The 21,794-nt window shown below is 36.3% G+C and overlaps 1 protein-coding gene across 3 annotated transcripts in view; it reads left to right on the top strand.

Moving 5' to 3' along the window:
* The first annotated feature begins 1,127 nt into the window (after positions 1 to 1,127).
* LOC121736331 (hexokinase HKDC1-like) overlaps positions 1,128 to 21,794 on the top strand; it is a 40,648-nt gene continuing 19,981 nt past the window's right edge. The window contains exons 1-3 of one of the 3 annotated variants that reach the window (XM_042127447.1): positions 1,128 to 1,217; positions 1,292 to 1,294; positions 20,102 to 20,332. In XM_042127447.1, the coding sequence (XP_041983381.1) occupies positions 20,114 to 20,332 (219 nt within the window). In that variant the 5' untranslated portion in view covers positions 1,128 to 1,217; positions 1,292 to 1,294; positions 20,102 to 20,113. Of the gene's footprint in view, positions 1,218 to 1,291; positions 1,295 to 15,679; positions 15,781 to 20,101; positions 20,333 to 21,794 lie in introns of those variants that run through there. The other 2 variants (XM_042127445.1, XM_042127446.1) reach the window with 2 other exon arrangements.

Below are 21,794 nucleotides of genomic sequence, written 5' to 3'. Positions count from 1 at the left end.
TTTTAGTAAGTATGAAAATTAAATATTAAATTACACATATAACTAAGGACTTTGAGAAAAATTCAAGTACCTGTTGCCATTTTTGATATAGAGCAAAAAAGGCCAAAAAAATCACGTTTGTTGTATGGGAGCCCCCCTTAAATATTAATTTTATTTTGTTTTTAGTATTTTTTGTTATAGCGGCAACAGATATAGGTACATAATCTGTGAAAATTTCAACTCTCTAGCTATTACCGTTCTTGAGTTACAGTCTGGAGACAGACAGACAGACAGACAGACGGACAGACAACGAAGTCTTAGTAATAGGGTCCCGTTTTTACCCTTTGGGTACGGAACCCTAAAAATAGTATCTGCAGTTGATGATGATGATGATGATGATGAAAATCGATGTTTAAAGATTTACATAATAAACCGGCTTATGTCGAGACTGGTTCAGAATGTAAACAACAAAATACCAAACCTATAAACTACACAAAATAATATGACACGTTTTGTAAACCGCAAAAATAGTAAAAAAAGTTGGAGTACCTAGTTTGAGAAGAGGGTTCTCTAGACAAGGTTAAAAAAAACCAAACATTTCATTAAAATATCTGTAAATTAGGCAGTAGGATTTATTATATATTATTTTCTATGTTCTTTAGTAATACCTACATAAATATTTACAAAGCGAATACAAGTTTTGCTTGTGCCTAGTGGACCTTTTCGAGGCTTTTTTACTTTTAGGCCAAAGAAGAAACAATACTTCATCGAATATTTTTTATAAGAATCTCATTCAAGGACTACAAACAAACTAGCGACTCTACATTATATTATTAGCTCTATATTAAATTTTTCAATACACCTGTCCTACACTCAGGCTACAGTTTGGTTTTGTTCTTTTTCATCACAATTCAACACACAGTCCCTTTTAGCCTTTTATTTACAAATCAACTACAAATATCTTGAAAGGTACTTTTACTCTACAATTTTTAACATTACTACCAATAAATATCTTTGACGCCTAGATTAGAAAGCGTATAGAGAACAATTATCTTAGCAATGAGGCAGAATTGAAGCAGATATGTAAACAATAACTGAAAAACATCGCAATCACCAAAACAGAAGCCAAAGGCTATCGTACCAGTGTCAAGCGAAGCGCAGTCCGCGCCGCACGCCAGTACTTGTGTACCAGTGGACCGACTCGCTCGTGTTTAACAGTGATTCGTACATACACACATGTAAGTAAATCATATACACAGATTAAAAAAAAAACAGTTTTTTTCCTATTTTTTGTGACATAATTTGAGCCAAGCACATGTTTACAGTGTTAATTTTATTGCCTAACGCTGACGACATTCCAATTCGAATATTTGAGCGCGTCTATGTAAATAACAGTATGAAAATTAAACAGTCATCGTAGATTTGTGGCGTATATCTAGCAAACAGTAGGAGGCCTGGCACTGAAACGAGACGCGACACGACTATGCTTAATACCGATAGAAATATTATGTTAATTAGCGCTACGCTATGATCGCTCGATGTGATATTTTTCAAAATATTAGTATTGCTTTTAAGCATCGTAACGTATCGTACATAAAACTTCGTCTACGATCTACATTAACGACCTTACTTAAATAACAATTTTACATAAGTGGTCCCATAACTGATCCCTGCGGGACCCTTATGCGTGGATCGCAAAGTAATCGTAAACATATCGCGAATCAGCTGAACTAATATTAATTGAGCTGTGAGCGAGTCTAGTTGGCATTTAATTAATTCATTATAAACAAACCGCGTAGTTGATTGAGTATGTTGTTTTGAAGTTTGAAGTCGATTTGATCAATAGCATGAGGCTAGTTACCAGAATATTATATATTATGAATTCAGAGAGTTATTTATTAAAAATTTACTGTAGGTATAATTCTGGTCTAATCGATGATAAAAAATCATAACATAAAAAAATCTCATTATGTGTGGAGATTACTAATATATTATGGTGTTTCGAACTAAATTCAGATTATGGCTCCCGAGTGGCCGCCTTTAGACTTGTAAACTATAGAAATAAATAATAATTATCCAGTACTAAAAGCAAAACTAAAAGTAACTAAAAGTCTTCCACAGTGCGTTTTTCGCGTAACTTTCTGCCGCGCACTGTAAAACTCTGGAATGAACTGTCACCAGCAGTATTTCCGGACCGATACGACCTGCAAACCTTTAAGAGGATACACCAGGGGCTAGAGAAATGAAAAAAAAGTACGTGTAATATCTATAGCATAGCTGTCTCCCTTACCTCAAGCCTATACCGCAGAACGCGATAGAGACAACTGCAGAAAATCCAGAAAATCAACGATTCGTTGTCCCCTGATTCCTTCTCCAAAACTTAACCGATTTAAGTACTTTTTTCATTAAAGATTAAAAAAAGGCTTGAGCTCTGTTCCTATGTTTTGCTTTTTTTTGTATAATCTAGCCAAATCTGTTTTCTGGACGTTTGAACACAGCGGAAAATCTGGCAATTTTTTTGGGTTTTTGAACGTTCATATCTTATTAATTAAATTATGAAAAAAAAAGAAAACATAGGGACATTGTATTAGTGGCCGTAGATATTCAGGAAAAAAATTATAACTCTACTAGCATTATCCAGGGAGGAAACAGGGGACAACGTTTGTATGGAAAAAAGGGCGGTGTGGACTCCTCTTAAGAAAAGAGCGTATTCCCTCTTAAAAGGCCGGCAACGCACCTGCAGCTCTTCTGATGTTGCGAGTGTCCATGGACGACGGTAGTTGCTTACCATCAGGTGACCCGTAAAAAAAATGTTTACAAAACACTTTAACTTACTATACTTACCTTTTTATTAATTAGCATTTATTCTTATGAGATACAAAACTTTTTAATAACTATTAAGTACATTATATTTACATCTTTATGTACAAAGTTGTAAAAAATTAGGCAAATTAGGAAAGAATCTAACAGCTTGTGACCATAGTGATAGACGAAGAATATTATTTACATAAAACATTAATTTACAACTTTTATTTACGTCAATGATATTATAAAAAGTTATTTTAGGGATTATATCCTTTATGGTTGATATATTATATGTTACTGATATGTTGATATTATTTTATATTTTAATAAGGAAAATAAATATTACAATAATAATAATTATATTGTAAGCACAAGAAACATACAGGTCTCCAGAGCTTTAAGTTAAATGTGAGACAACCGAGCTTTAAATTGATCTTTTACAATTATTATGAAGTTCCGCTAGTTTCTTTTCTTTGGATAAAGAAACTAACGGAACTTCATATTAATTGTAAAAGATCTATTTAAAGCTCGGCTGTCTCACATTTAACTGGTCTACAACCCGACTTTAGGTTATGCCTGTGCAACCTGTAACGGCCCTATTCTATTGGTATTTTTTTGCCGTGGTCGGTTAGATGAGAAAATCTGATACGTCAGTCAATTCACAAGACATGAAACGTTACGATAAAGATTTTTAAATTTCAGCAGTGTGCTTTTTTTTTGGTGGCTTGTTAGTGTGGGCGGGTTATTTTTATCAGCACTGTTGTTTTGGTCGCTACAGCACTGTTACTAGTGATAACAAATTACAGAAATCCCAAATGAATTTGAACCTTGAGTATGGAAATTAAAGTTCACAGTAAAGCGAAAGAATTTTGAAGTTGCTGAAAATGTTTTTAGATAACTTTAGTTTTTTTAAATATTCTTAACAAAATTTAAAATTCAGCGTTTGTTCATATAAAAATAATATCTTAAAAGATGGTTCTGACAGGTTTTTGTTTGTGATGTGTTTTCAATGAAATTATTGCATTTTTTAATGAAAACAAAACCACAAAACTTCTTCACGCCCAAACCGCTAAACCGATTTGGCTGAAATTTGGTATTGGGTATCCCAATATTGAGTCCTAGGACATAGGATACTTTTGTCCTGGGAAACTACATAGGATACTTCCCGCGCGATAAATAAATTTTGGCGCAACGGAGTTGCGGGCATCATTTTGTTCTAACTTCTAGTATTATAGGTGTTTACTGTTTATATTATATTATCTAAATCAATTTGCCCTTGTATGCTGTAGTCTGTAGACTTTATCTCGTAGGCTCATCGTTTGTCATTGACGAATTATATATCTCCACTCTTATCACTATTACCCAATTCATACGAAACCAATGTTTTGCGCTATTATTGTACCGTATACGGCTTCTGGAATATTCCTTAATATGTCTTGAATTCTTTATTCACAAGAGGTTTATTAGGTTTCGTTTTTATTGTTTATTTAGCTTTAATAGTTTTATTCTCTCTAGGCATTTAATTTGTACAATCATACAAAATCATGATTATGAAATTTTGAAAAAAGGACAACAATCTAAGCACTAAAAATACAATCAAATTTTTCACTGTTAAGTACATATCCAATAATAATCAAACTTTTCAGTGACTTAAATCTTAATGATAAAGTTTAGGTAGAGCTAAAGTAAAAATAACCTTCGGAGTTTTTGTTCTTTTAATTGTCCAGATGTTTGCTGTATAGTGTAATCGTTCAATAGTACTAGTTTTAGCTTTTATTGACCGATTCACAAGCCGCTTTTTTCGTCGGTTTTATGCGCGAATTTACGACTTGTATATAATATTAATATAATATATTTTCGCGATCATATGTCAATGTAAACAGTGATAACATGTAATTTACAGTAGTGGATAACACCTAATCGGCAAAAATATTTGGGTTTGCCTCAGTTTCACCACGCACAAAAGATTTTGTGTGTGAAATGTTTAAAGCTGCACCCCGACTAACTATTATGCTAAGTACTCACATACGGTTTTGCTCGATCGAGCAATAAAGTCAAGCAAAACCCGCGGCTCGGGATTTCGTCCACACATTCAGCATTGCTCAATAGTTTTATTCTAAATGAAAAAAAATGAAATGAAAATGAAAAAAGGTTTATTCAATAAACAGATACAGCTATCATACATTTTTTTTAACTGCCAAACTGTACAACAGTTTGTAGGCAGATTTCGCTCACAACAATTAATTATATGTAGCTAGCATTACAGTATATTTACTATATAATTTAATAAAAATGATATCAGTAACCTACCAATTTAACTCCTAGGACATATTATTATAGATTATTAAAATGATCTTATGTTTAAAGTTGTTTCATCTTGTTTCATTGTAAGATAGAGTATTTGAGTGCGACTCTGTCTACATAATTATGTAAATGCCGCTTAGGCATCCTAGCCCTAGACTTAGTCTTGGGATCAGTGTTAATAAACCACTAGGATGCCTAATGTCAATCATCCATGCTTATCTGACCATATTATAACATAGTAAGTAGTAACAATTTCTTGATAATAATATATTGTCTCAGAGGAACTTTCTGATAATAGTAAAATTAATTTTTCAATTTACGTTTTAAAATTAAAACAAAATAAATTGTTGTTTACTCCTATTAAATATAGAGAGAGTATGTGAGTGTGACTATGTCTGCATATACAATATGAGCGCACCTTAGGCATCCTAGCCCTACGACTCAATCTTGGGATCAGTGTTTAACTACTAGTATGCCTAAAGTTTGGTATTTATACTTATCTAACACAATCACAAGGTCAATCCAGTATTGAGTTTTTTTTTTATGAAATAAGGAGACAAAAGAGCAACGGTTTGGCTCGATAGTTTTAGTCCGAGTCGAAGGAAATGACATATTTGACATATTTAATTCCATCGAGCCAGTTTTGGCGGTCCACACGGTAGTTATTGCTCGATTTGGAGTAAAACTATCGAGCAAAACCATATGTGAGTACTTAGCATAAGATAGAGATCTATAGTGTTGTATAGCAGGATCGGGTAGAGTACTGACTACTGTACATATTAATTGATCCTTGTTCTTTCTATAAACATTTAATTAAGTAATTATATATATATATACAATAAAGTACCTAACATTATAGTAATTTATTATGATAAAATAGTTTATTAAGTAGGTACAGTATACTTAATATGTTTGAGTTCAAAGATACTAATAATTGGTTCCCGCAAGCAATTGTTATCAGTCTGTCTATCAAAATCTATCTCAGCCTAATCTATTTCGTCGCACGGTTATAGAAATGCAGTTTAGCTCTAATAGATGCAGTTGTAACGATTGCTCTAGAATCTAGTCTATAGTCTATTCATAGTTCCTTTACCTCCGAGTTCCTCTGGATATAATCCTTACGACTTTGACATAAGATCCTTTTAGAGGTAAATCAATTTTGAATGGCCTAGACGAAATTTACCTCGGAAAATAGTCCTTTGGTCGTCGATTTAAGGTGCTGTTAAAGGTGAAATACGTCTGAATGGTTCGTACGAGTGCTTCCCTCTATTACAGGGGGTCGCACCGCAATTAACTCATTGATGGAGATTTATATACGACGCGTCACGTCGTCAATTGCCTGCAAGTGCGAATAATAATTAATATAGCGTACACGTAACACGTGGCTTTGCTTCTCGGTTTTTATGGAAAAGGAGTATGTTTTATTGAAAACAGAGTTCATTAGTTTAAGGTCAGCCTTGTCCTTAGAAAATTTGCCTTGTTTGTGCCGAGTTTTGCCGGATTTATAGGACGCGATGCGTCCGAAGAGATGGACTGCCATAGGACCTCCACTAGGGTCTAGGACTTAGCTCTACCCATTTAAGCTCGGCGGTGCTCCAACAGTTTACAGCACCGACCTTGTAGATGCAACAGAAATATTAAGACAGTTATGACATACACCATAGGCACTGTATAGGAACGTGTCAGCAGATTTTTAATCATTTTGCACGATTTTAATATTCACCTGTAGTATGATGTAGTATGTAGTATTGTTTTGTATAATATTATGTAGTGGATATTGTAGTATAGAGGTGTGGTGGGGGCGGGGTGTGTGGGCTCGCCGGTGACGCGCCTCATCTACAAATATAGCGGTATGCACACGGAAGCAGCGAATAGCGATGTGTGTGCACTTAGCTCCAATGAGATTTTCTAATAATGTGTATAATAAGGATTTTTTTTAATCAAATTTATGCGTTTTATGACTCTATACTTATATCACAGACACAAAAAATTGATTTTTCTTTAATTAAGAACTATGTAGTTCTTTTGATCACCGCTTGGTGCTTGCGGTGATTAACATAATAATTGTGGTTACTAGTAAAGTGGGCAAATAATATATTATCTAAATTGATTGCAGGATGCAGGCAATATTCAATCAACATTTTAAACTTTCGCGTTGCATTATAATTAAACTTTTAAACGTCGAGAAAAAAGTATGTACTCGTAGTAGCATTACTACTTAAATAAGTCGCGTTAAGTCCCGATTAAAAAGTTTAATATTCAATCAATTCATTTATCTTTACGGTAATTAAATGCATTTTCATTCAATTGCTACGCGAACGCTGATAATGATGATTATCTCTAGCCGACCCTCGCACACAATAGACATAACTACCAGTAGTTCGACTGCAAAGAGACGGACAGGTTTCAATATCTGTCAAATTCGTCGGGTTTCACTAGGATTATGAATGGATTATGCCTCGCGCTGGCTGATATAATTTATTTTTAAATATTTAAAATAAAGATTTCAAAATTGGATTCTGACAATTTAATTTGCATGTGCCAAAACACAAACAACAAAACGACCAAAGAGGAACACGTCCATCGAATATATGTCATATTTTTAAATTCGTAGATGACAAGTTATCAACCCTAGCGACGATTTTCGTCATAATACGTCAAATTTAAAAATTTCAACATCAGTTCTAAGTCGGCATACTCTATCATTCTGTCTACTCTGCCTCGCATGGTTTCCAAATATCTTATCGTACGCACCGGCAACTGTCAAATCTAATCTACACGATCTGCCAGTCGATACCAACCGATTGTAGAGAAAATCCAGTTGTAAATTACTAATCACTTGATATTTAATGTACATTGGTAAGCTTAGTATGTCCTTGAAGTTGAAAGCAACACTACTTGAAATTTTGAGAATTATTTTAGGAATGCATCCTTAAAAATACGACGCTTAAGTCAAGAACAGCTTAAAAATAGCATAGCTAGTCGCCTAAAATTACTACCTAACTATAAAAGTTAAGTTAAATTATGCAAGAATGGAAAATTAATATTTTTCTGTTATAGACGAAGAAATAAAAGTTAATAAAATTTTAGTCACAAGTGTGTTTAAGAAAATATTTGCAAAAAAATTTGCAAAAAAAAAAGATTGTAGTAAATATACAGATAACGATAGTAATCAATGTAACTATTTCTACAGTGGTCTAGAGATAAGTGGTATTAAATAAAATTCGCGTATCTTATCTTATCGTCTTGTTTCGGCGCCGACGGAGCTCCTTGCGGGAGCCTCCTCTTGACGACAAAATATTATTATCTTACAAAGACTTGTGTTTTACAAAAAACGTTGTTTGATCATATTATAATATGACAGTGCGAGTGTTTTTTTTTTCCTTTAAATTGCCCCTGATGTGTTTTTAATGTAACTTACACAAAAAATTTATGACTTATTCGTTCGCAACGACAACGACTCTGCGGCGCTATAATTTCTCGCTATTCCGCTTTTCGCTCCGCTCCCCGCTCCGCTTGTCGCTCCGCCACTCTCAGTGCTGTCGGTACATTAAATACTTCACCGCAATGTTGACACTCGATATGCGTCGACTCGGGTTCCTTACCGCAACAAGTTTAAAATTATACTACCGAGTATTATACTAAAGCGTGCGTAGTTTGCATATTGCGCCGGACATGATCTATTAGATCACTATAATTATTCTTCTCCATACCTTACTTCCAACCTGGTCAATTAATAATATTTAGACGATATAATGTCGTTTACGAGCAGAGACTAAATAGAATCAGTTATTCGATCTGGATGAACTGAAATACTGTACTAGTGAAATTAAATGAAAATGAATGAATGATTCGATAAAAACTAGCTTTCAAAATTGTCCTACATGATGCCTATTGCCTACCACCGGAATCGTAGAAAAGAAACATCCTTTAACCTTGAACTAAGGGGAAAGTCGAATATGCTATTTTTGTCTGAGGCAACATCGTAGACGTTAATAATAATAATAATTTCGTATACCTACTTTGTCTGAGGCAACATCGTAGACGTTAATAATAATAATAATTACGTATACTTTGTCTGAGGCTATATCATAAACGTTAATAATAATAATTAATATATATTAATACGTGAGAGAAAAACTTTGTAACCCTTTTTACGAAAAAAGGGGAAACGTAGGTGCATGAAATTTCGCACAGTTATAGTTTATATGGTAAAGGAGTGCATCGAGCTAATATTATTTTAAAATTATGCTTTTATCATATATATTTTGAACAAATAAAACGTTACATACACTACGACACTACTACTAGGAAAAATGACAGATTTTTGAGTGACAAGCCTATACATACAAATTATACTCTTTTATTTATGGTTGAAGTCTGTTGACAACAAGTTGACAAATTGAAAATGGATTATTGTTTTTTTTATTTAATTTTAGATACTATTAGACAATGCTTAAACGGCCAGTCTGAGATCAGCTGAGTCCCAGAGACAAGAATTGAAAAAAAACTATGATGAAGTCAATATTTTTTACAAAATATAGGTAGTAGTCCTAATGTCGTTGCAGGTAAGGTCGAATTTCGACCATTGGGCGATCTCTAGTTATTATTATTAGGTCTACTATTAAGTATTATGTCTGTCATAATATCGTCCAAAAGACTATTGTAGTGTATACAGGTTATCTTTATTCTTTAGCAGTTAGGAGTCTGTATTTTTTAACATAAAATCTACAATCAAAGAATAAGCTGTTCTTTAATCCTTTTGAGCGTCGAACGAAAAATGTTATTGATTTGTAAAAATTGGGTCCCGTATTCATTGGGTGAATTATTATGCGAGTGCACGCAAAGGTTACTGACGAGTGAAAAAAATCAAAATTACATACGGGCGTTGACAATGATACAGTACATAGTTGTTTACAAGGAAACGCAGCAGTATTTTTCATATTTTCCTCTTCATAGGCTTTTTTTTTAACTCTCCAGCTGGGTTACTAGAGCATGCCTGAAATCTGTTTCAGTGAAAATGATACTTGCGTTACGAAACTTTCTGAGAAATAAGAAAATGAAAGAACCAGACAATAGTGACCTTTTTTTTTTTTTGGGGAATGCTTTTACGCATCCTCGGGACCTGGGGAGGACCACCGAGGTATGTGGGACTCCCCGGGGCGGACGGAAGACGCACCCGGGACTACCCACTAAAACCCCAACGGTGTTCCTGCTCCTGAAGGTGGGACTACGGGAAATGCGTGATATACGACCGCAGCCCCACCGCCTCTGTCTCACCGGAGGCTCAACTCGTGGATACACCATTCCACATTACTCCGCGACGATGCACTGGAACACCTTGTGCATCGTGGCCTACCCGGGACTCGATGTCATGGGCGACGGCAGCCCCATACCGTGGCCCCGAGCTCCCCTGCTAAGGCGGGATATCGCGACCATGTCTGGCCCTTGTTCTCCGCCTCGGCCTTCTCTGAGGATCGAGCGCCTCCGCCTCTCGCCTGCGCTCCGCCTCCTCTTTCGACGACATTACCACTTCGGCGAATGCCTCGACTGCCCTCCAATAGTGTTCGCTGTCCACCCATTCCCTCAGTACGGGACGCATTGCGTTTAGCAGCTCGACGCTGACTAGGGACTCATTCAGACGACCGAGCCAAAGGTCAAAATCTCGGTCCCGTGCTGCTCTTCTCCATCGCCGTATCTGGTCTGTCGATGGGATTCGTCCTACATCACGTTCCCAATGGACGGACCGGTATCGCCCCCAGACAATAGAGACCTAGCACTGGGCCCGTACCACGACACGGTTTTAAGACTCAAACAATCGTACGAGAATGCTGCGGCCTGCGTTCTACTCTAACAAACGTGAAATGACGTTGTTAGAGCAGGACGCGGCATTCTCGTCCGATTGTTTGAGTCTCAAAACGTTTTCGTAGTAGGCCTACGGTTCGGGAACTAACCCGGCGAGAAGAACCGGCGTGAGAAATTCTCACGGGGTTACGTTTTAATTAGCGAAAATGCGAAAAAAATGTTATTTTGACATCGTTTAAGAATTTCATAAATTTTATCACGTTTGAAGATTAATGAATAAAATACTCATCCAATGTATAAGCAATATTAGTCAGGTGGATAAAGCGAGGTAGTTTTATGACAGAGAAATACATTTGCTTTGTCATTTAAGCAAATCCTTTGGACCTCACTTTGTAAAAAAAAAAGGCGCTACAGCAGCATAAATAGACATACTTACAATAATTTTGTTTTCGATGTAATCAATTATGAAGACCAATATTTATTTATAGGTACTATTTCCAATTCCGTCAAAATTAGTTTACATAGAAAATAAACTTTTTCCAATGTTTTGGCGTACATTTATATAGAAGGCAATAACTCGGAGTTTCTTTGGAAGTACCAACAATTCTTTTTTTAATATGGGACTAAAACATTAAAAATACAATAATTGGTTGCACTCCGAAAGGGTCCGCAGGCGTAAAAACAAAACATTATTTTATCGAACGCTTATTTAATACCTATGTCGATTCCATACATTTTAATCGGCTATTATATAATAAAGCGATATAGAAAATGTGACCTTTGCTATAAAGCCTGAGTCCTGAGTCCTGACTCCTGACGCTAATTTAACATTTTTTATCCATCCCAAAACAATTGACCAACACGTCGCTATAAACTTCAAAATTAAATCTAGTTATCAAATGTGTAACTTCCTTATTTTGAAAATGGGTAAAAGCAAAACGCATTGCGAGCTGACCTATTATGTGTCATAACTCATAATTTATTGTTTATCAATTTCCCAGCTCGTAAATAATGTATGAAGGATAAATATAACGACACGTCTCCCGGAGGTCGCGTCGGCTGTCTGTCTGTGTGTGTGTGTTAGTAGGTCAGCCGAGATGTAAATAAAGAAATTGTCATAACCTTACAGGAATATTATAAATAGAACGTAAATGTAAACATAAGAACGGGGAAGTCGAATAGTTTGTATGATGTTTGTTATTGGTAAACAATGTGTGACTGAAAGAGACAAGAGCGATAGGTTAGTGACGGGATTTCGACGTTTTCGGCGACCAAGATATGCAATACAATATTGGATAAATTAAGAATTTAGAAAAGTGGAGTGTGAATTAAATATATCTTAAAAGTTTATTCAAAGCGCACAGTGTGCGCAGGCCAAGCTCCAGCAGGCCGCGCGCATGCCGTGCACTATTATATTATATATGTCGTAGGATGATTTGATAAATCGAATTTTCGCAAAAATTCTAGGGTTTTCGCGAAAACACGGATAATTAGATAATGTTGATTACATTTTTTAATCTTACTGACAAAAAGTAGTGTTTTCGCGAAAATGCGAGTCGCCTTAGTACGATTGCGAAACGAATCGTTAGTTATTATCGAAAAAAACACTGATTGGTCGGTTTAAGCGCCTCACAACAAAATCTTCTCTGATTGGTTGAAGACTTGACGTTTTAAATGTCAATTCATTGTCACGCGTTGTTTTGTTTGTGGTTGTTTTCGTAAGCGAGCTAGCAGTTTTTGATATTTAATGTGTTTAAAATTGCAGTTGAACTTGAAAATTAGTGCGAAAAGTTATCTAAGTAAAAGTGTGTCTGTAAATACAAAATGACTGATACATGTGAAATTAGTGCTGAAAGTTTAATAGAACCAGAAACTAATTCTGAGGTTATGTCCTTTATAATTCTATGGTGTATTATCTCAAAGATACATAGGAAAAGATAGTAACCAATCAGAATAAGAGTTGGCCAGTAAGCAAAAATCAAGCCAATCAGCGTTAAGAATGTGCAATGTTACTAAGGCAACTCGCGTTTTCCCAAAAAACCTAATTTTTTTAGGATGATTGAAAAATGTTATCACCATTAACTAATTATCCGTGTTTTCGAAAGATCCCTAGAATTTTCGCGAAAATTCGATTTATCAAATAATCCTACGACATATACACAATACACAATACGGTATTGCTCTATTGTATAATAAACTTAACTATATGTATATTAAACTTAACCATAATATTTTATACTCTATGTTAGCGAATGATAGAGCAGGTAGAAGATATTACGCAATGCTAATAGGCATTTTCGTCAATGAATGGTTGCAAACCGATTTTGTAAAATTAGGTATGGATATATTTTGAGTCCCGGGAAAGGATAGGATAATTTTTATGCCGGAAAAATGTACGGTTCCCGCGCGATAAACGACTTATGGCGCAACGAAGTTGCGGGCGTCTAGTTTTCAATAACGCTATTTAGAAGGTTCTTTTTTCCTACAAACTATAGTCACAGTCTGGACTAGTTTATAGGATAATAAATTAGTTATACTTCTATTATAATACTGGGATTCTATTATACATTCGCAACTCCGTTGCGCCAAAATTCGTTTATTGCGAGTGAACCGTACATTTTCCGGGATGAAAAGTACCCTATGTCAAGTCCCAGGACTAAAGTATCCCCATGCAAAATTCTAGCAAAATCGGTTCAGTGGTTTGGGCGTGAAGAGGTAACAGACAGATAGATAGACTTTCCCATTTATGATATTGTTAGTATGGATTGTCACTTGACCACTGTAAGGGTCCAATATCTAACAACGTCGTAGGGGACTGCAGATAGTCGTCGTGACGCAAGCGCAGATAATATTTTTCCGGCCTCTAAAAGCTCGACAGAAATAACATTTATTTATACCACGAGCGGCCGATCTCGGTGCTGCATTATATATTTTGCTGGAGTTTTTTCAGTTCTTGTACAAGAGATAATCGAAAAGAATATCTCCCCACACCGCCGGTTTCATTGAAACCAAGCCAGATACGCAGGAGTAATTTTATAGTGCCCAAGTGTGTGCGCAGTAAACAAGAGCACTCTCTATTCTTTTACTCTCATAACCCAATGGAACGGAAGACCGACACGACTGGCGAAATCGAAAAGAATCCATACTTCTATACTAATATATACTAATATTATAAATGCGAAAGTCTGTCTGTCTGTCTGTCTCGCTTTCAACCGCGCCAAAACTACTGAATCGATTATAATGATGATGATGAATGAATGATGGAGTCGCGGGCAGCAGCTTATTATAAAGGCAAAAATGTGTCTGCTGTCTGTCTGTGACCTCAACCCAACCCGCTAAATTAATTTTGCTGAAATTTGGTTTGAATCCCGAGAAAGGACATAGGATACTTTTTATCCCAGAAAATGTACGGTTCCCGCGCGATAAACGAATTATGGCACAACGGAGTAGCGATCGTCATCTAGTTATGCATAAAAGAGTGCTCTACCTAATACCTATGTAGAGTTTATGATGAAAACGACTGCCATGTACACTTTAATAGATAGATAATATAATTTACTAGATGTTCCGCGCGGCTTCGCCCGCGTAATTTTGGAATTTTACGGAAACCGTACATTTTTCCGCAAAAAATAGCCTATGTCCCTTCACGTGGTCTATTCTTTATGTGTGCCAAAAACATAAAAATTGCTCCAGTAGTTCTTAAGACAATAAGCAATTTCATATAATTTTCCCCATTTTTCCACATTTTCCTCTGGGTCTTCGCTCCAATTGATCTTACCTTAATAATTTATATATAGCCTATAGCCTTCCTCGATAAATGGGCTATCTAACACTGAAATAATTTTTCAAATCGGACCAGTAGTTCCTGAGATTAGCGCGTTCAAACAAACAAACTCTTCAGCTTTATAATAATTAATATTAGCATATAATAATTTCCTTATTTTAAGGAAGAAATTTAAAGTTTAATAAAAAAATAAGTTAAGTTCACAACGCTCAATCCTTTACAAAATAGTAACAATATATTTTTATGCTTTTTGTAGCAATTGTAAACAGTTTTTTGCTTCTTTGTGTGAAGCAATTATACTTTACCTTTTCAAGACATAATAAAATACATAATGTAGTATATATTGATAGAATAATCCAGAATTCAATGGGCAATATGTAGTAAAACGCTCGCTGTGACGTAGTTCACTATTCGTGGAGATATTATTGTACTACACTACATTTGGATACATTTGATAATAACAATTTCTAGTAGTTGAAAATATTAAGTAGCTTTTGCCCCCAACTTCACCTTCCCGAACAAAAAGTTTTAAAATAAATAAGCTGTACAATTTTTTGTGTGTTATGATAGGAGGGTTTAATAAGTAAGTTTAAAGCAGATAATCTTAGTTAAGAAAATCAGGTGAAGCTGTCCCAATTTGTCTGTAGTACTAAACAGCCAAAAATGTGAACTTCTGCCATCCTAGCCGTATGGCCAAGATGATAAAGAAAAAACTATTTCGAGAAAATGTAGGTAGTGCCCTTACGCGCTTCGCTTGGCTCATCTTGGCGGGGCTCGCTTGGCTCACTTTCGTGCCCCCAGATATTTACAGACCTTATCAAAGACACTAATGTCTACGAAATCTTAATGATTGGGCAAACAAACCATGGAAGTTTCGACTGTCACTGTGACCCCATCAGCTGATAGTCTGACCCCATCTGATAGTTGACCCCACTGATAGTGCGACCCCACTATCGGAGTGCGCAACTTGACAGTCTTCATGGTCGTAGACAGCACCAGCCCGTGTAATACTGCTCCAGTTGTGGTGACAAACAGACGTACTTAAGTGCTTTATATAAATACTGTTTATAGTTATCAAGTTTTTGAAGTAAGGCGTTAACTAAGTAAGTTTTAGATATTAAAATACTACTATACTGTTCAAAAGACAAGTAAAAAAAAAAAAACATTAGGATAGTGATACTTCTAATGCTTAGATACATGCTCTCGCATGTTGCTAAGTGCACTTTTAAATCCTAGTTAATCCCCTTATTTTCATAAACGATATAAGTGATATGTAAAGTAACTCTCACTTACAATAATATTTAGTCATAGTATAAAATTAAAAGAGTTATGTTTTACTCAAAAGTGTCAAAACATTTAGGGCCGGGACACAAAAACACGACACGACGTCGTTTCACGATGCGACGTCGTCGTGTCGTGGGAATCTACGACGCACTGGATAGAGCTGGTTAAACCGCCATTACTTAGCGCTTATTTTAAAAGAATTAATAATTGGCAATTGTCCTAATATCGGCTTCGATCGTTATATTATACGTTCTTCTGGGATCCGATTCTCATAGCTCGAAATTCAAATGTAACTTGGAAGCGATACAAGAAAATATCTGTGTGTTTTATAAATGGTGTAAAACGTGACAGCGTGATTATTATGTACGGGAGCGAGGCGCCGACTCACATCACTAAATAACGATCATTATTTACCATTTACCGCAACATGGATTATGTATTAAATGTAAATAAACAGAGACGCAGAACATCTATATATTTTCTGTACATATTTGGTGGTAAACATATGTATTTCTGAAACGTAGAGCCTAAAAGTATCAGTACACATTTTATAAGATGACGAAAAGGATACGGAAAGAAAAAGTGACGATAAAGAACATTGTAGGAAACACTCTTTTCTAATTTTTCTTCTTTGAAACGTTTTGTTTTCGTCATTGAGTGCACAAAGAAAAGCAGTCGATGTCCTACCCCGTATACTGTTATACCACAGTGCTTAGTCGAATTAATCTACTTATAAATGCATTCGGCAGTTTCGATAGCGAAGTAGTGTCTAAAGTCTAAACACACCATGCCGAAATTACGTCGCGTTATAGCGTACAGCCGATCTTCGGTCGTGCGTAAGTTCGGCAGCGATTCAGCGTGTTTTTTTTTCAGCGCTATTGAGACACTGAATACTCGGACAAAATTACGCAAATGAATTTCCGCCGCGTAATTTCGGCTCATCGTGTGTCATATCAGCCGAATGCGTCGGAACGTAATATCGGCCACGGAACTTCGGCCGCGTATCTTCGGCATGGTGTGTTTAGACACGATGTCAAAAATGTATGGGATTTAACATGTCGTGGCGCTTGGCAAATATACATACAAACGACAATCTTTATTGCAAGCAAAGTCGCGTGCGCCACTTCAGTTTTACAATAAAGCGTTTTTGCGTCTTTGTCTGCGGTCGGGTGGTCAAGTAACAAAAACAAATTACATCTAAACGCCTCCGACGGCCGATACGATAATGGAGACAATTAGTCAATGACTATCATTAGTGCTGGACGATTTTATAGCAAGGACTTGAAACTTTGGAGACGATCAAATCATATTTTTTAACAGACAAACAGATCGCGCCCCAAATGTTTATTACCGAGTGGCGAGCTTCCTCTCTCCAGATTATAGAATTTCATGACGTGGTACCTACTGCGTATTTTTTGTCTGCGGCCTCGCCACGTTTATTTATCAAATTAAACATGACAATATTCGCCTGTGATTGGTGATTGCACTGATTTTTTTTTTATGAAATAAGGGGGCAAACGAGCAAACGGGTCACCTGATGGAAAGCAACTTCCGTCGCCCATGGACACTCGCAGCATCAGAAGAGCTGCAAGTGCGTTGCCGGCCTTTTAAGATGGAATAGGGTAATAGAGGAGGGTAGGGAAGGGAAGGGAAGGGAATAGGGGAGGGTAGGGAAAGGAATAGGGTAGGGGATTGGGCCTCCGGTAAACTCACTCACTCGGCGAAACACAGCGCAAGCGCTGTTTCACGCCGGCTTTCTGTGAGAACGTGGTATTTCTCCGGTCGAGCCGGCCCATTCGTGCCGAAGCATGGCTCTCCCACGTATATACTTATTATATTATATACACGATTAACAGCGATTGTGCATGCTATAAAGAATTATCCATCATGGCCTTATGAGAAGTGTCTTTAAACTGAATTTAGACTCGCAGTCAGTAAGATTTTAAAACTCCTTTACTTAGCTGATAAGTCGACAGCTACATTATGTGACATACTCCCATATATAATAGAATATTTACCCAGAGAATAACTTTGCAAGGTCAGGCAGACTCTGTCTGGCACGTTGCAGACGTTAGTTACAATATTATGATATTATACAAAGATACCGGACCTTGAATACGCAGCGTGAATATTTCTATTAGTAGGAGAAACAGGTTTTTGCAAAATATACCTGATAAATGATAATACTTTAGGGTATGTATGTTTCCCTGATTTAGAGTTGACTGTGAAAGCAGCAGCGCTGAAAGAGCAATTTTTTTGGGCAGGCGCCCGACCATCAGGAATTTTCCAATACAAAAGTTAAAAAAAAGTTTATCTTTCACCGCTGCCACTTTCTCAGTGAACTCTATATAGGTACCCATATACACCCTAAAGTACTATCACTTAACACTTTGTTTTGTTACACCCTGTATAGATATATTATAGCGCATTATTCTATATATCTGAGCGGGCTCGATCCTATTTTCCGCGTGTGCCGGAGGGCGGGTGGGCGCGTCGCTACGTCACGGCCGCCGCCCGCGCCGCGCCGCGCCGTGCCCTTCACATTTTGTGTGCATTTTATTGCATTCTCGTTTACATAAACGTGCCACTTTAGAGTCATGCATGGCATGCCATTTTAGGGTCAATGCAGACCGCAACGCGACGCGTAGATGCATTTCTAATTTTGTATGGATTTGACATATTTGCAAGACGTCTCACGCAATTTAAATCTGTCAATAACAGTACAAAATTGGTTTGGATTATTGACCCTTAAGCCCCGCCGCACATTGTCCGAATTCTGATCAGAAACAGTTGAATTTCGCCGGACCGCGACCCCGCACACTATCCGAAATATCCTTCCGGCGAGTTCGAGCTCACTCGGCTCAGTACAAAATGTAAAGAGACAGCGCGGACGTTCAACTGTTTCTGCAAATTTCGGACAATGTGCGGCCGGGCTAAAAGTGCCATTGATGACATGACATTTTATGCATTAACAAGATGACGCGCGCAACTCCGTCTGACTCCGTTTTTGTTTCCGTTCGAAATTCGATTATCGCACGGGAAAAGTACATTTTTCCGAAATAAAAACTATCCTATAGCTTTTCTCGGGACTCAACGTATGCAAAATTTCATCAATATAAATAGAGTAGTTTAAGTTTGAAGAGGTAATAGATAAACCTTCGCATTCATAATAATATTAGTATCAGCGTTACCAGATTTTTTTTGTGCCAAGTCGGGACTTTGTTACTTTTTGAGTGAAAAAGCGGGATTCTTCAGTGAAAAGCAAAGTAAAAAAGGTATACATACTTAAAATCAAAAGTTTTTTGAAGTTTTCATCTTTTTTTGCGTTAAAATAATACGTTTACGTGACAATAGATAGCTAAAGTAGCCAAAGAAAATCCACCCCTCTACCGCCCACACTATTATCTTCATTACGCACTGCTTTCTTTACGTATGTTACGTCTTAGCGTACGTTCGGGCTTTCCCCGAAAAGCGGGACTGAGCCTGTCCCGCGCGGGATATTTAATTTTGATGAAAAAATCGGGACGTCCCGCCAAAATCGGGACGTCTGGCAAGGCACTCTATTATTATTGTCCTGAAGAAAAAGATGATTAAAAATGTTACAATGCATATTATAAAGATTTTGTACAGTTTACAACGTTACTTGGAAAAAGTACAGTATTTATTATTTCATATAAACACCATTAAATCTCGTTAGTTGAAAAATATATAGAAAAGGTAGAGCTCTATAACAGCTTTTTAACTTTACTAACTCATACTCAACATGTTTTGTTATTACTGACAACTGGAATACAATATTATATTAAGTCATACAAACATAGAAATCATTACAAGTATTTATGCTGATATATTGTCATAAAATATGCTGCAAGACCTAGATATAACTATGTCGGCTTTTGTGTTTACAGCAAAGTGGTCATAATATTTTTATGTAATTGCATACTATTTGATGACGCTTGTAAAATACAATGCCAATACCAAATTTTTGTCAAAAACTTTATTAAGAAATAATATTTGAAATTAATTATACCAATGTCTCCTTAAATGTTTATTTTTCACTATGAATGTCTCTGAGTTCGACCATAGATAAGTATATACTTCGTAGTTCAAGACAAAATAAAATAAATATTTTCTCTCTTTACAGACACAACAATGTCAACCGCAGTGGAGAACGGTCTACCGGTGGAGAGGCACAATGGGCACAAGCTGTTCCACGGTACCAACGGTACCAACGGTACCAACGGCACCAACGGCACCAACGGTACCAATGGGACCACCTACGGGACCAAGACAAATGGACACATGTTCCACTGTGAACACCAGTTCCTCCCGACAATGCTGCTGCTGGAAGACAGAGCTAGAGCCATCAAGGTAAGCTTAATTATAATATTGTTTTAAGGAAAAGGACATCCGTTGAGAAATATGCGTAGAGTCGGTTGGATCCGATTATTTAAAAAATAACGGTATCAAAACAGTTAGGGGGCGTCGACAAATTACGTGAGGTGAGGAGGGAGGGAGGGGGTCGAGAGTCCTTACGAGAGACTCGACTGCAATTATACTTAAGGATAGTTGTAATTAGGAAGCAATAAGTAATTTTTTTTTCTTGATTAGGCCTACGAAACTTGGACTTGAACTACTTTTTGGAAGTTAGAAAATAAAATCATTCTCCAAACTAGGCCATAACTATAAGCTCTGGAGAAATAATCATGCTTCTCTTGCAGAACTTGGTTTAAAAAAGGTAGTTCATAGTTTTTTATGTAAAAATAAATGAAATATAATTGAGGATAATACATAATATACACTAATATTAAAAACATGTTGAACAGTTTATAGGAAGTAAGTTCACTCTGTATCCGTCCGTAGATGGCCACGGCGACTCTCTGTAGGACACGGCCTTACCTTAAAAAGGTTGTAAAGGGCACTTTTTACTTATCGACGATAAACGAGTGCTTTTTCTCTAAATCATCTTTAAGAATAAACAAAATTTGCGTACTTATTAAATATAGTGTTAAAATAGTGTTTTAACGATTTTCATAAGATATTAATTGATCTATAATACTTGGCTACACTTCTGCAGTTCTGCACTTCGCTGTTTAGCACCATAAATCATAACAGAAACACATAATAATAATATAATATTAAATTATAATTTGGTAGCGTGAAGTGATTTTTATAACTTTTATTATTTGCAAATAGGTAACAATAAATTCACAATATTCAATATTATTTAAAGCTATACAATCAAAACAGGATAAAATTTCAATAATCGCCATTTTCATATTGCGTCGTAATTCGTAAACTTTCCTTATCTTTGTTATATAAGTTGGAAGCTTAGGTAATAATACTAGGCGCTGTTTATTATTTAATTAAGTTTATCTGCATGATAATAGGTCATACTCGAATTGCTAGATCAATGTCAAGTGAAAAAAATATAAAAACACTTGCGCCAAAATTTGTTTATCGCGACACAACATTTTTCCGTGAGTTAAGAAATTTGTTTTATTAAAAAAAACTCCAAATAATGTTTTTTCTGTGCGCTGCTTAGTTAGAGTACTTGTCAGATAACTCTGCTAGCGCGTGACTGGGGTGTTTTCTTTGCTAATTATAGTACTTTTTGTTTGTTCTAAGCTCTAAGTTTTAATAGGAAAAATTAGTGTCCGATTTTGACTGTGCGCAGACTTATCTGGCGCGCACTACGAGTATGACATAAAATTCGGTAGTGCGGCCCGGGGTAAAATTCTACTTCCGAATTTTGGCCCAAGTGTCGAAAAGGTTGGCCACCCTTGCTCTATGTCCATTCCCGGTACTCATAGTATACCGTTAGTAGTATCTA

This window comes from Aricia agestis, chromosome 19 (assembly GCF_905147365.1).
Source record: "Aricia agestis chromosome 19, ilAriAges1.1, whole genome shotgun sequence".
Classification (NCBI taxonomy): Eukaryota; Metazoa; Arthropoda; class Insecta; order Lepidoptera; family Lycaenidae; genus Aricia; species Aricia agestis.
The sequence above is the reverse complement of the archived record's forward strand: the minus strand, read 5'-3'. Positions and strand labels throughout refer to the sequence as shown.